The following is a 14,050-nucleotide window of genomic DNA, read 5'->3' as shown; positions in this document are numbered from 1 at the left end:
TATGCCAAGGACCTACGTATAAAATACATTTGCAGCGTTGATAACAATTTTGCGTTGAGCACAGCCTAAGAAAATTCTCTATAGTTGACCTAAAACCGGACTTTTGATTGCCTTTTCTTTCATCGTTAGGCATTGATTGTAGATATCAGTTCTCTTCTACACACTGCCATCATGTTATTTACGCCATGGTTGCATTTGCAAGCCAAGTACTAGCAACTTTGTCACATACTGTTAAATCTTTTGCTTCAAAGCGTGTCATTAGAGCACCTAAACATTCAAACAAAAAGTATATAAAATAAAAATATAAATAAGTATGACAAAATAAAATTACGTGTGCAGTATAGTTCTTAATACAAAATAAATCAAAAATAAAAATGACGTGTATTACCTAAGAAACAAAATGGAATATTAACAACAATAAATTCTTACCTTGTACTAGTTCCCATATCTTAAGATCTTTAAATCTTTGTTTTCCTCGTGTACCATGGAAATTATAATTGTTAGCTACAGAGTTACTTAAAATTTTCGATAGCAATTTTCTGACAGAATTTTCTATGCTTTTTGGGTCAATAAATTTTGCAAAATAAAAGGTCTGGAAATAGAAAATTATTTGTCAAATAAAATAATTATAACTTAAACGTGCACAATAATGTAAACCAGGCCTGTACAACTGAAAAAACATCAATAATGCTGTTTGCATAGGCAACACGCGATACTAAGAGCATTGGTGGACACAATTTTCTTCTTTAATAATTTTCTTTTTAAATAAATTGTATGGTATAAATTGATATAAATTCCGTCTGTAACTTATCTTCTCTTTTGTCATGTTACACTCTTCTCTTCTATAAATTATTTTTATCTAAAAATTATCTTTTTTATCTTAAAATTAATTAGCCACGGCCACAAGTATTATTTTTGACTGCCCGCAATTACCCGAGCAACCAGTTGTGCAGTTGGCTTCAAAAAAATATTAATATATATTATTGATCTAAACTTACCGCTGCTGATAAATTGTTATCATCTTTAAGAAATTCTTCCATTTGATTCAATTCATGCTCAGTTTCAACTGGAAAAGATGGAAGACCACTAGGGCGTTTAACAACTTTTTCTCCAGGGAGTAAATAACGGTGTAGTTTTTCTTGATTCATAATAAAATATCCATTTTGCTGTTAATTTGTTTTGTAATTTTCATATTTTCATCTAATTTATAAATACAATTAGCAAGCATAGTTTGTAGTGATGAATCTTCTGAAATTAATCATAGAAAAAAAATGTTATTTTAGAGATATATTATTTAATATTTAAAAAATATATCCAACAGTTATTTTAGTAATATATATTTTTCCATATTAAACATTTTGCTTACTTTCGTTTCCTTTACGTGTTACTGGCTGTAATAAACTAGGACTTAAATGATGAGCGGTATAACTTTCTGTCCCTGAACTTTTTAATGGAGAGGAATTATTATTCTTCCCTGGAGTTTTAAATAAATGACAGTAAGATCAACAGTTATCTTACAATTAGTAATATATATTTTTTTTATATTAAACATGCATTTGCTTACTTTCATTTCCTTTACGTGTTACTGGCTGTAATAAACTAGGACTTAAATGATGAGCGGTATAACTTTCTGTCCCTGAACTTTTTAATGGAGAGGAATTATTATTCTTCCCTGGAGTTTTAAATAAATGACAGTAAGATCCAACAGTTATCTTACAATTAGTAATATATATTTTTTTATATTAAACATGCATTTTGCTTACTTTCATTTCCTTTACGTGTTACTGCTGTAATAAACTAGGACTTAAGTGATAAGCGGTATAACTTTCTGTCTCTGAACTTTTTAATGGAGAGGAATTATTATTTTTCTCTGGAGTTTTAAATAAATGACAATAAGATTTGTTGCTATTGTTACAACAATTTGGACTAAGCATTTGTAACGGAGAACGTAAGCTTCTATCTGAAATAATACTCTTATTAACAGATAATTTTTTACTCAGTTAGATATTATAAATTTATCTACAGTACCATTCTTCTGTGGAGTTTCCTTTTCTTTTAAAGGAGATAGTATAATTGCTTCTTGTATCTCATATATATTTTGTTCTTGTAGAGTTTCTTGCATAGAAGATAAAGCAGCTTTTCTTCATATTTATGTAATTTTTCATGTCCATGTTTTTTTAACCTTTCAAATAATTGCGTTCTTTTATCTGACTCTTTATTCTTTTCCCTTATATTTCTGAGAACATTTATAGTGTCTGTATGGCTTTGCTTTGAAGATTCTGAGATTTTAATATTTAACGGTAACTTGGGTTGTTTTATGTGCTGTCTTGTTTTTGACTGCCTTTCTGGTGATAACATGCATGTACTTTTACAAAAAGATGCAGAAATAGAAGGAGGTGGCGCTATCTTTTTTATATTTTTTGAGACATTAGTATATTTTTTGAATTGTTTTTTGTTGTTTTTTTCAATTGTCTTAGATTTTACGGGACATTTGTTATTGTCTGATTCCTTCTCTGATTCTGATGAATCAAAAAAACAATTTTTCTTTTTCTTTCTCATACCCTTACCAAATTCCTTGTCTGTTTCATAATTTGAATCATCTATGATTCCCTTACACGAAATTATGGCATTAATGCGTGCATCTATAAAATTAGAAATACAATGTATGGAAAACCGGAATAAAAAAGAATATAAGACATAAATCTTTAAGAAAAAATACATAAATATGCTATGATTCCTTTATAAAGAAGCAATAATCACATAAGCAAAGTTTTTGTGTTTTCTGTACTTACCATAAAATTTTCTAATAATTATACGTTCTTCTATCCAATCTGGAGATGCAGGTAATTCTTTTTGGACAAATTTCCCTGCATTGCAAGGAGGCCATTTGATTTTTGCTTCCATATTTTCATCTATATCCGTAATCCATTCCGTACGGCCAACGTCGTAAATTCATCATCTTCTTGTGTCAGCTCGCGGCCTTTATGAGTTAAAAATTTGAACACAACAAACTGAAAAAAATGTTAAGCATACATTAAAATAAAGCCATATACCGTAAAAGAACAAACATAAAAATGTATATAATTATAAAAATAGCGAACCTAAAAGTATAACAATACAGCTGTAATGATGAGAGAAATAATCTTTTTAAAAATATTTTAAGCTACTTCAATAAAGGAATGGTATGCAAAAGAGGAACACAAACAAATGAATTTCCATCTGGCATAAGCCAACATTTTGCTGCAATATTAGTTAATAAAACGATTTGCTTTTCCATACTCAAATGTGATACTCGTACTATACCAAGTTCAACTGAAGACAAAGGATATTCATATGCATTTCCAGTTTGAGAAAAAAAATGGCCTACAAAATATATTTGGTCTTGTCTTTGCACAATATTGTGTAGAATGGCAATTTCGCCATCAACAGTTTTAAAACATGAATCTTTATTGTTACATTGGAATATAATGTTATTCACTGTAATTTTTTTATACTGGATGCCATTAATGATTTCATTAACAGGATGATTTCTTTGCATAGAAAGAAAAACATGATTTTCTTCATTTTCAAGAATTACATTTTGTGGTCCTTTTTCTAAGTCACGATAAGCAGCCTGCTGCAATGGTTTATAACCAGAGTGGAGTAATCTTTTTATACCTTGCAATTTATTTTCAAAAACAAATGCGCTAAAGTTTTCCAGATGGCCATGTTGCTGACACTCTTCCTCTAAATGGCACATAGAATGGACATTATAAACTACAAATCTTGCACCATAAATAACAACAGAATGTTTAATGAAGGTCCTTAACAATTGACCTGCATATTTGCAATGAGATTTTACTAAAACAGGGCTGCTTAAGATATATATTCCACAATGTAAAAGAAGAAAATGCTTGTAAATGTTTTCATCCAAATAATCTCTTAGTACTAATATTCCATCATACAACAAGAATCTTCTGAACTCTGTAGCTTTATAAAAAGATATTTCTGCAAGAGATCTTGGAGGTCTATTAAAATCTTGAGGACATGAAGGTTTCAATGATATTAATTCCGAAGAAATAGCTGCAATAGTATTCCGATGCAATTTCCACGGCCCATTGCACATCTTCCAAGTCAAAAGTAATCTCTTTATAACACCTAGGAAAATCAAGTGCATTCCATCAAGACGAAACTGTGATACTAGGCCAGTTCCAATTTTTTCCAATGGTGAGTGACCAGTATGGTGATATGGTTGCTTTTGATTATTGTATGATTCATCTGTCCTCAAAGGCTCGTTAAGCTCAACAAAGGTCATCCTATTATCAATATATTCGCCAATGACTTCACATTTTTCACATGCGCAATATCCTACGTGATCTTTACAGCATTTAATTTTTGCGCGAGCTGGGGCATCTAAAATATAATGCCTTATAGAAAATGTGTATCGAATGCCATTACGTATGTATCCATTTTCTTGTAAATATTCAATCTCTCTGACAAATGAATGTAAAAAGTCTTGTATATTAGGATCTTTATTTCCTTTATATATCGAGATAATAAAGGGTTCATTTTTAGACCATACAAGTCTTCCTAGTATAGGCCAAAATTTACTCGAGGAACTTTTGGATATAGGCAGACCATCAATATTAATATCAATCACAATTTTATTGAATCGCTCCAGATAATCATTTAAATTCATGGAGTCTAAATTAAAAATAATACCCTTGTACCAGATTTCACCATCATCGATTTGAATCAATTGTATATTGCGTACAGTGTTCAAAAGAGTTTTGTAAGTAAGGCATAGATTTGGGAATACTGGATGAAGTTTTAAAAGCAATGATTGCAATTTACGCATTGATAACATACCTTCTTCGCATGCCCATTCTTTTATTTTTATAGCAACATATTGGCCTATCTCATTTATATGTAGACAATGTATTTGCTCTTCTTCTATATCTGTTTCATCACTTGAAACCAATTCTTGAACACCTATTCCTTCTACGTCACTTTCAGTGCAAGTATGAGTAGACTCTGTGTCATGAACTCTGGAATTCTCATTGTCAGAGAAATTTTCGATACTCAGTTCACTATTACTAGCATCATGTCTTAATAGTTCATTATTTTCAAGATTATCACTTTCATTATGATCATCTTCATCATTGTTACAATTAAAAACATTTATGTTATTATCTCCGGTAACATCATTATTTTTATCATGATTAGCATTGATAATATAGCATTGATTGACAATATGTTCACTTTCATTCTCACTCTCGTTATTGCTCTCACTTTTACCATATCGTTTATAAAGAACGGACGCTATTCTTTCCAATTTTGTCCTTTTGGCAATTTCTCTCTCTACCTTGCGATTTAATGCTCTCTTGAAAGCTCGAAAGTTTCTCTTAAAAAAAAAATTTAAAAAAATAATAATTACAATAATATAAAAGATTTAAAATGATTATAAAATAATAGTAAAATAATAGTTTAAATAGACTGTTTAAATGTAAAAATAAAATTACATTCTAACAATATAAATCTAACAATAGAAAGTGTAGAGTTAATCACTGTAGCAATCATTACATTTTTTTTATAAATATATTATCACAGTACGGTAAAAGTTGCAATAAAATAGACAATACGAGCAACACAAGTAATACAATTATCAATACATTAGCAATACTTTGCAATAAATAAGCAACACATTTTAGATTCTTTTTTACATAAACAATTAAAATATAAATTAATTAATAATATAAAAAGTTCTATGTATTATAATAAATAACGAGTGTTAGGAAAAAAGGCTAAGAGTCATAGCAGGATGTTCGTGCAATGTAAATTTTAAATATTAATAAGAATTAATTTTCTTAATACAATTTCATTTTGAGATATATTTGTACCAGAAAATTATACATACGTTGTTCTCACTTTGGAGAATCAGAATGTACAAATTAAATAAGGAAATAGGAAGGAGATAAAGAAGGAAAAATAAGAAAAATATATCGGGGCGCGAGTGGCTAAGCCGAGATTTTCTTATTTTTCCTTCTTTATTTCCTTCCTATTTCCTTATTTAATTTGTAATATTCTGATTCTCCAAAGTGAGAACAATGTACGAATAATTTTCTGGTACAAATATATTTCAAAATGAGATTGTACTTTAAGAAAATTAATTCTTATTAATGTTTAAAATTTACATTGCACGAACATCCTGCTAGAAAGAAATAGAACGTACAAATTATAAAAAGTTCAATGAGAAGGAAGGAAACAAGAGAAAAAATATCGGGGTGCGAATGACTAATGTCCGTTTCTACCAATGTCAATTAATTTAGTCCAATTAAATAATTATATCTTTGTCTTTTTAAGAACGTATCTCTGAAACCGTATATCACAACCAAAAATATAATAGAATAAACCAGCATTAAGTACTAACTATACAATATAGTAACGGAAGCAATAAAATATATTGTACTGCCAAAAATGGCAATTATTATACTACATTTTTTAAGTAGTGATTAACCTCTCGAGAAAGAGTTAACCTAAATTCAGTTAAATAAAGAGTCCTTTTTATGAAAATAAGATTTGTTATAAAGTTAACCTCTAAATCGACATTTACATTTCAAATAAAGTAAGTTATTATATTAGTAGCAATACTTACAGGTTTCTCATCCATTATCGAAGGAATTTTTGGGAATGAAAGTGGTAATAAATCTTGTTGCCTTATAATAATAATGTTATGATAGATACCAGAAGGATCTTCTTTTTCAAGACTTGCCGCATTTGCTTGTGAATACTGAATAATAAAAGCACACCAAGGCATACATCAAGAGCAATACCAGGTGTGATATCTGAAAACAGCCATTTGTCGTATTTATTATTATATTTATTATTGTGCCGAAAAAAATACACTTATATATATATATATATATATATATATATATATATATACGCGCGCGCGCGTTTCTCTCAAAACAGCCATTTGTCGTATTTATTATTGTATTTATTATTGTACCGAAAAAAAATACACTTATATATATATATATATATATATATATATATATATATATATACACACGCGCGCGCGTTTCTCTCAAATTTCGCTGCAAAACAATCAATCCGAAATTTTGAAAACGCGTAAATCTACAAAATTTATAAAGATAAAGTGTAAAGATAAAACGACGACACACGTACCGCACGACTCGCGTGAATTGTTAGTGCAGTTTCTCTCTCTCTCTCTCTCTCTCCTCTCTCTCTCTCTCTATCAATTATACCGTATAATATGTATTTTCATGTATTATGTATAATATATATTTTATATGTATTTTCGCGACGTATCCCGCGTATTAATCAACAGGGTGACGAGTGAAAACTTGAGTTTTTCTTTCACCGTCGGACAAAGAAGCAATACGGGCTAACGACTTTTCGGTTGATTTTTATGTTCTCTGCCGTTCCCTCTCGGGAATAGACACGATATACTCACCATTGGTCGATGCAAGATGATTAAATACGTATTTTCTTCGTTTTTTACGCCGAATTCGCGATGGTCACACGTCTCCTCGTCCTTGCGTTTTTGCACAAAACCACTCACTTTTTCTTCTACGAAAAATGGGGAATCTAACCACGACACCGCACGACACGTTCTCGCGCGAATTGTTGGTGCAGTTTTTCTCTCTCTCCCTCTGACTTTTATACCGTATATATATATGTATTTACGCGACGTATTAATCAAGATGACGATCAATGCAAACTTGTTTTTCTTTCGGCCTCGGACAAAGAAGTAAAATACGGGCTAAGACTATTGCACTACAATCACGACTCGCCATCTTGCCATACACTGATCACACTGCCACCGCCACGCAGCACGCAGTGTTGAGTGTTGGGCAGTTGCAAAATATTTTCTAGTGCATGTGCACTAAAGCAGACGATATGAATCCTTGTAAAAATTTGCATAAAAAATTATAGATGAATTATAGAAATTATAATGCTATCGAGTGCATAAAATTAGCAGTATATATTATATTATAATATATGTGCAACACATCAAAAAGTCATCGAAATATGAAAAATATTGATGTACTGCATCCCTATAATAATATTAATATTTATATTAAAAAATGTATTTTACATTAATTTATGTAAACAATATAGCTCATGTGTCGTATATAACAACACATCAAGAAGTCATCGAAATATGAAAAATATCGATGTACTGCATCCACGTTGATAAAATTTGATCGAATCGACATCAAATCCATATCTTTTCGATCATTCATTTCTCACTGGGTAAGAACTTATATGGTCCTACAAGTATTCAAAAATTAGTGATCGATCCTGCGCTTCACTCATTAAAACTGCGGGACATAGTAACAGATGATAAACGTATGGTTCATGGTCAATTAGAAAAAATTAATAATTTAAAATTAAATATATAAATACATTAAAAACATTAAAATCAAATATTGAAAACATTATTCTTTTTTTATCTACCACATTGTTACTACTACATTATAATGGCACTAATATAATGGAATCTTTGTGTAATAAAATAATTGATTGAATTGTCTCATTGTAGAATTATCGATACAAATATACAAAGAAATAGACACGATTATATCTGGCAGAATAGAGATTCGAGGCACTAAAGCTACCGTGATTTCTCGCCGGAAATTAATCCAGGATCCCGTTATTGAAGAACACATATTTGTAACTCATCATGATCGTGCGAAGATTTCTTTAGGCGAAACGATCCAAATATCGGCAGCTTGCGTTGGAAGATCATCAGAACATTAAAATAAAAGCCATTGAATTAGTTGAAGATATCGATAATGTAACATTGGAAGAATTATCATCTCCGCTGTTAATTAAAGCTTTTAATGATATGCCACTAATACAGGCAAATGTTACTTTATTAACATCATCGAGTCGTTTCAGTTCAGCAGAATTGCCACAAAATGTTACAATCGCAGATTTAAATGCATCTTTAGATGATAAAGTGTTAATAGCTGTTGGATTCAATCTTTTGACGAAACAAATCTCGTTAGAAAAACTTTTACCACTCATAAGAGAAGGTGGATATCTGTTGACATACGAAAAGTACAACATAATTAACTATGAAAAATATTTGCAGTAATACGAATTAAATATTATTCTTGAAAAGTGCACTGATACGGAAGTAATTATACTTTTGAAGAAAAAAGTTGAGATAAAAAAGACGACTGTTGTCTATATAGATAATAACAATTTTAATTGGCTCCAAAAATTAAAATTACTTTTGAATGATGAGAATCAACTTGTTAAAAACAGTAGAATCATAATTGTTGGAGAAAAAGACTTTGAGTGCGGTTTGCTAGGCTTCATTAACTGTTTGAGAAAAGAGTTAGGCGGCGAATTTGTTAGAGGTGTACTTATTCAAGATCAGAACGCTCCTAAATTCTCTTTACAAAATCCCTTTTATATGCAACAATTACAAAAAGACATGACTATTAATGTTTTGCGCTCTAATAAAATCTGGGGATCTTACAGGCATTTACAATTACCGCGTGCAGAAGCCCAACTTGTACCTTCCGCTTATGTTTGTCAAATGGTATATACATATTTTTGCGAAGATTTGCAAAGTTTTTTTAATAGTATATAAGTACTTTCTATATGTATACATGTGCAATAATAGGTAAATCTGCATAAAAGAGAACCATGCTCGTATTACTTTGATATATGTTGTCAAGGTCATCCTCCTGAGTAACAGTCAAAAGGTTTTAGTCGTCGGTCGTTGTTTATTAAAAAAGTTATTAACGAAGAAAGTCAAGATACGAGCGGGATCTCCTTTTACGCAAGTTTATCTAATAATAATTACATATATTTTTGTTTTCTGTAATGTAGAAATTTGCTATTTAAAATTTTACTTTACATATAGTATGTCACAAATACTAAAATATTTTCTTATATTTTATAGGTTCATGGTGATCTAAGTACATTTTGTTGGATGGAACACGAAATATCTGATTCTCGGCTCGAAGATTTGATACGTATAGTTTATTCGTCTATCAATTTCAGAGATGTAATGTTAGCTATTGCGAAATTAAATTCATTGCCGACCGCAATGTCGCAAGAACGATTTCAAAGTATATCTCTTGGATTGGAATATGTAGGATTCGATACCAACGGACGTCGCGTAATGGGACTTCGTGATAACAAGTAAATATTATTATTATTCAAGCAATTATTATATAAAATATCATTGATCAATTGATCAATTATATCATCAATTAATTAATATTGCTCTTTCTAGATGTATAGCAAACATCATTGTGAAAGACAAAGATTTATGTTGGAACATACCTGATACATGGACATTTGAAGATGCTGCTACAATCCCATGCGTTTATAGCACGTGTTACTTGGCTTTATATATTTATGGGAAAATGAAGAAAGGCGATAAAATACTTATACATTCCGGTACTGGAGGCATTGGACAAGCAGCTATTCACCTAGCTCTTAACGAGGGATGCGAGGTGTTTACTACCTAGGTACAATTGAAAAGCGAGAATTTATTAAAAGAATGTTTCCGACTATTACGGATAAGTATATTGGAAATTCTCGAGACACCAGTTTCGAACAAATGATAATGTTGCAAACAAATGGTTACGGCGTGGATATCGTGTTAAATTCGTTGTCAGAAGAAAAACTAATTGCGTCCGTTCGTTGTCTAGCACGAAATGGTCGTTTCCTGGAGATCGGCAAATTCGATCTTGTTTCTAACAATCCTCTAGATATGATCATGTTTCAAAAAGGTATTAGTTTTCATGGAATTCTATTAGAAAATATATTTCTGGGTTATCACAAGCATAAGTCTCTATTATCCAAAATGATGGCTAACGGTTTGAAAAATTTGATCATTAAACTACTTCAGGTGAAAGTTTTTCCAAAATCAGAAATTGAAGCGGTTTTTAGATACATGTCAAGTGGGAAACATATAGGAAAGGTATGTTAATAATATAACTATTTTATAATATTTATCAACGGTATTACAACAATTTGAAATATTATAATACTACTCTCGACGTCTCTCTAATATATAAATATATATTTTTAGATAATTTTAAAGATTCAGGAGGAAGATCAATCTTTGAACGAATTTGTTATTGCACATCGTTGTTATTATTGTCTCAATAATAGAAGCTATATTATATTAGGAGGTCTAGGTGGATTCGGTTTGGAGTTAACTGATTGGCTAATACTACGAGGCGCTAAAAACGTCGTGCTGATTTCGCGAACTGGGATAAAAAATGGTTATCAGCGCATGAAATTTCAATTGTGGAGATCTTACGGTGTAAATGTGATTATTATAAAAAATATCGATACTGCCAATCGTGATGATTGTGAAAATCTTTTGCGAACTGCGGAAAAGATAGCACCGGTGGATGCGATATTCAACCTGGCCGTAGTGCTGAAGGACAACATTTTGGAAAATCAAACCATCAATACCTTTGCGGAATCCTTCAAATCGAAGGCCTGGGCGACGCAAATGTTGGACAAGCTGTCTAGAAAAATCTGTCCTAAACTACGGCAGTTTGTAGTATTCTCTTCCGTTTCTTGCGGTAGAGGAAACACTGGACAAACTAATTATGGCATGGCTAATTCCGTCATGGAGAGAGTGTGTGAGAAAAGGGCGAAGGATGGATTACCTAGACTGGCGATTCAGTGGGGAGCTATAGGTGACGTAGGTCTTGTCGCTGATATGCAAGAAGAGAATAAGGAACTCGTTATCGGTGGTACTTTGCAACAAAAGATATCTAGCTGCCTTAACGAACTCGATACATTTGTACTTCAAAATCGGCCAGTTGTAAGTAGCATGATTGTAGCCGAAAAGAAAGCAGAATCTTCCAGATTTGACAATATGATGAAAACTGTTGCTAATATTTTAAGTAAGTATTCGCATGCAGAATATTTCATGTGTGTTAAACTATTTTTCCTAACTATCTCTAAACTTTCTCATAAGATATAGTAAATCTAATATATTTTATATTTATAGATGTAAAGGACATGAAAAAGATAAGCCAAAATACATCTTTATCTGAGCTTGGAATGGATTCTATGATGGTTGTGGAAATTAAGCAAATCCTGGAACGAGAATTTGATATCTTTTTTACTGTGCAAGAAATACGGAATCTTACTTTCGCAAAACTTAATGAGATTTCCAATGCAAACACTGGTGATAATAATACGCAAATTGAAAATTCAATCGATAGGAAATCAAATATTGCGAAATTATTCGGTATTGTACAAGACAAAGATTTTATGACGAAAGTTTGTTTAGATATCTTTAAAAAAGAAGAAAATACGATCCAAGTATTTCTTATACCGGGAATCGATGGCTGTGTAACTGTATTTAATCACTTGGCATCAAGCGTTAAATTTTCGATGACATCGTTGCAATGTAACACAAACAATATTAACGCTATGAACACACTATCGGAGACGATTGACTATCTTCTTGAGGTATCCTAATTGTAATTTTTGTGTTTCTTTGATTGAAAAATTGTTTTTTATTAAAATTTAAAATTGTAAGATAGACATAAAATTTGCTGAATTATTTTAATAATATTTTTATAGCACATAATCTCAAGATTAAAAGATAGAAGAAATTTTGTAATGGTAGGATATTCTTTCGGATCTATTATCGCAATTGAATTAACAAGAAAATTGGAAACTATGAATTTTAAAGGACAACTTGTACTTATCGATGGCGCTCCGGATCAAGTGCAAATAATGTATACGAACATTATATATCAAATTCTAGCGACATAGAACTTCAAAATAACGTTTTAATTACTATGATGGAAATTTATAAAGCAGGATCCAGTGAAAAGGTAAAATCTCCTTTTTTATATACATAAAAATAATTTCTAATTACAAATATTATTTCTATATCAGTCTTATATTTTAAACATCTTATGATTCTTACATTTTTTTCATTTAATCAATAATCATTTGAAAACAATCAAAATTAAAAATCTAACTTTTTGCAGCTCGGACTATTTCTAATATTTCCTTTCAGCAAGTTCACATACAATTCATCTATTTTCTCTTATTGTAAATAAGTCATAAATTATTATGTCAAATTAAACTCAATATAGTACTAGCTAGAACAAAAAATAACATTAAGTTAGATTTGACATAAAACCAAAAAAGATTAAAAACCTAGAAAAGATTTGAAAAATCATTTAAAATATATAAATATATAAACTCGACAGGTTTTACAGGAATTGAAGAAATATAAAACTTGGAAGGAGCGTTTTAATATTTTTGCCAAACATTTTTTAGCAATAAATACATTACTTTCACCCATAAATCTGAACATGTTATGTACAACAGTATATAAACATTTAATCATTGCTTGACAATATAATCCTTCCACATTACCGCGTATTAAATCACCCATAATATTGCTAAAAGCTACATTGTCACATGTACATATGATTGAAGAGGATTATAGTCTACACAAGATATTTTGGAGAAAGTTTTGTTCAAATGTATATTTAATAAATTAAATTTAACAAAACTTTTTGTTTAACGAAATATATATAATATTTAAGGTAACTCAAAACAAAGTGGAGGTACATTACATCGAGGGTAATCACTTGACGATCTTGAGAAACGAGAAAGTGGCAGCTATGATTAATGAGAGACACTATGATTATATTAAATGATTCACTGATATTAAACTTAGAGATTTTTAGAAAATCTCTAATTTTAATATCAGTGAATCATTTAATATAATCATAGTCTACGGGCAATTAAGGACATATTTGGATGAAATATTTTGTGACATTTTGTCAATGAAAATAACATTTTATTTATAATATATTGGTCGAACATACACAAAAAGCCTACAACAAACAATATATATTAAAGTACAATCAATCGATGATTGATCACAATCGAATTGATTGTGATCAACTATGAGATACTTTAATATATTGTTCTGTGTCGATTTTTATATTCGAACAACATATTACCAATAAAATAATTTTATTAAGAATTTAAGTGATAAAATTATTTAAAAGTCTAAAATTAT

At 30.3% G+C, this 14,050-nt stretch overlaps 3 protein-coding genes across 5 annotated transcripts in view; 2 read left to right on the top strand and 1 right to left on the bottom strand.

Moving 5' to 3' along the window:
- LOC105249208 overlaps nucleotides 1-7,463 on the top strand; it is a 26,359-nt gene extending 18,896 nt beyond the window's left edge. Inside the window, exon 11 of the mRNA XM_025407780.1 lies at nucleotides 7,331-7,463. Within this exon, the coding sequence (XP_025263565.1) occupies nucleotides 7,331-7,335 (5 nt within the window). The 3' untranslated portion in view covers nucleotides 7,336-7,463. The remainder of the gene's footprint in view (nucleotides 1-7,330) is intronic.
- LOC105249700 (bromodomain-containing protein DDB_G0270170) lies at nucleotides 2,955-7,594 on the bottom strand. Of its 3 annotated transcripts, none has more exons than XR_003122654.1 (4): nucleotides 7,457-7,594; nucleotides 6,635-6,824; nucleotides 3,102-5,383; nucleotides 2,955-3,011 (listed from the first exon to the last, which is right to left on the bottom strand). XR_003122654.1 is itself a non-coding variant. In XM_025407783.1 (4 exons), exons 2-4 carry the CDS (start codon nucleotides 6,794-6,796, stop codon nucleotides 2,983-2,985), a joined length of 726 nt encoding a protein of 241 aa, XP_025263568.1. In that variant the 5' UTR covers nucleotides 6,797-6,824; nucleotides 7,457-7,594; the 3' UTR covers nucleotides 2,955-2,982. The 3 variants fall into 3 exon arrangements, 1 of the variants encoding a protein (XP_025263568.1); XM_025407783.1 differs by having other exon boundaries at nucleotides 4,849-5,383; XR_003122655.1 differs by lacking the exon at nucleotides 3,102-5,383.
- A 763-nt stretch (nucleotides 7,595-8,357) lies between these two features.
- LOC105249406 (fatty acid synthase) lies at nucleotides 8,358-13,543 on the top strand. The gene is given in 11 exon segments (XM_025407788.1): nucleotides 8,358-8,367; nucleotides 8,549-8,732; nucleotides 8,734-9,559; nucleotides 9,926-10,167; nucleotides 10,262-10,494; nucleotides 10,497-10,954; nucleotides 11,066-11,897; nucleotides 12,005-12,471; nucleotides 12,586-12,729; nucleotides 12,732-12,842; nucleotides 13,227-13,543. Coding segments are annotated over 11 exon segments (3,804 nt in total). The 3' UTR covers nucleotides 13,524-13,543.
- Nucleotides 13,544-14,050: the final 507 nt, after the last annotated feature.

Source organism: Camponotus floridanus, unplaced genomic scaffold (assembly GCF_003227725.1).
Source record: "Camponotus floridanus strain SB8 unplaced genomic scaffold, Cflo_v7.5 scaffold189, whole genome shotgun sequence".
NCBI lineage: Eukaryota > Metazoa > Arthropoda > Insecta > Hymenoptera > Formicidae > Camponotus > Camponotus floridanus.
Note: the sequence above shows the minus strand (reverse complement) of the source record. Positions and strands in the feature narration are given on the sequence as shown.

Coding starts and splice junctions, on each gene's coding strand:
- LOC105249700 (XM_025407783.1), bottom strand. CDS start 6,796: ATGCCTTGGTGTGCTTTTATTATTCAGTATTCACAAGCAAATGCGGCA. Junction 5,384..6,634: donor CGATAATGGATGAGAAACCT/GTAAGTATTGCT, acceptor TTTTTTTTTAAG/AGAAACTTTCGAGCTTTCAA. Junction 3,012..4,848: donor AGAATGGGCATGCGAAGAAG/GTATGTTATCAA, acceptor CATTTTTTTCAG/TTTGTTGTGTTCAAATTTTT.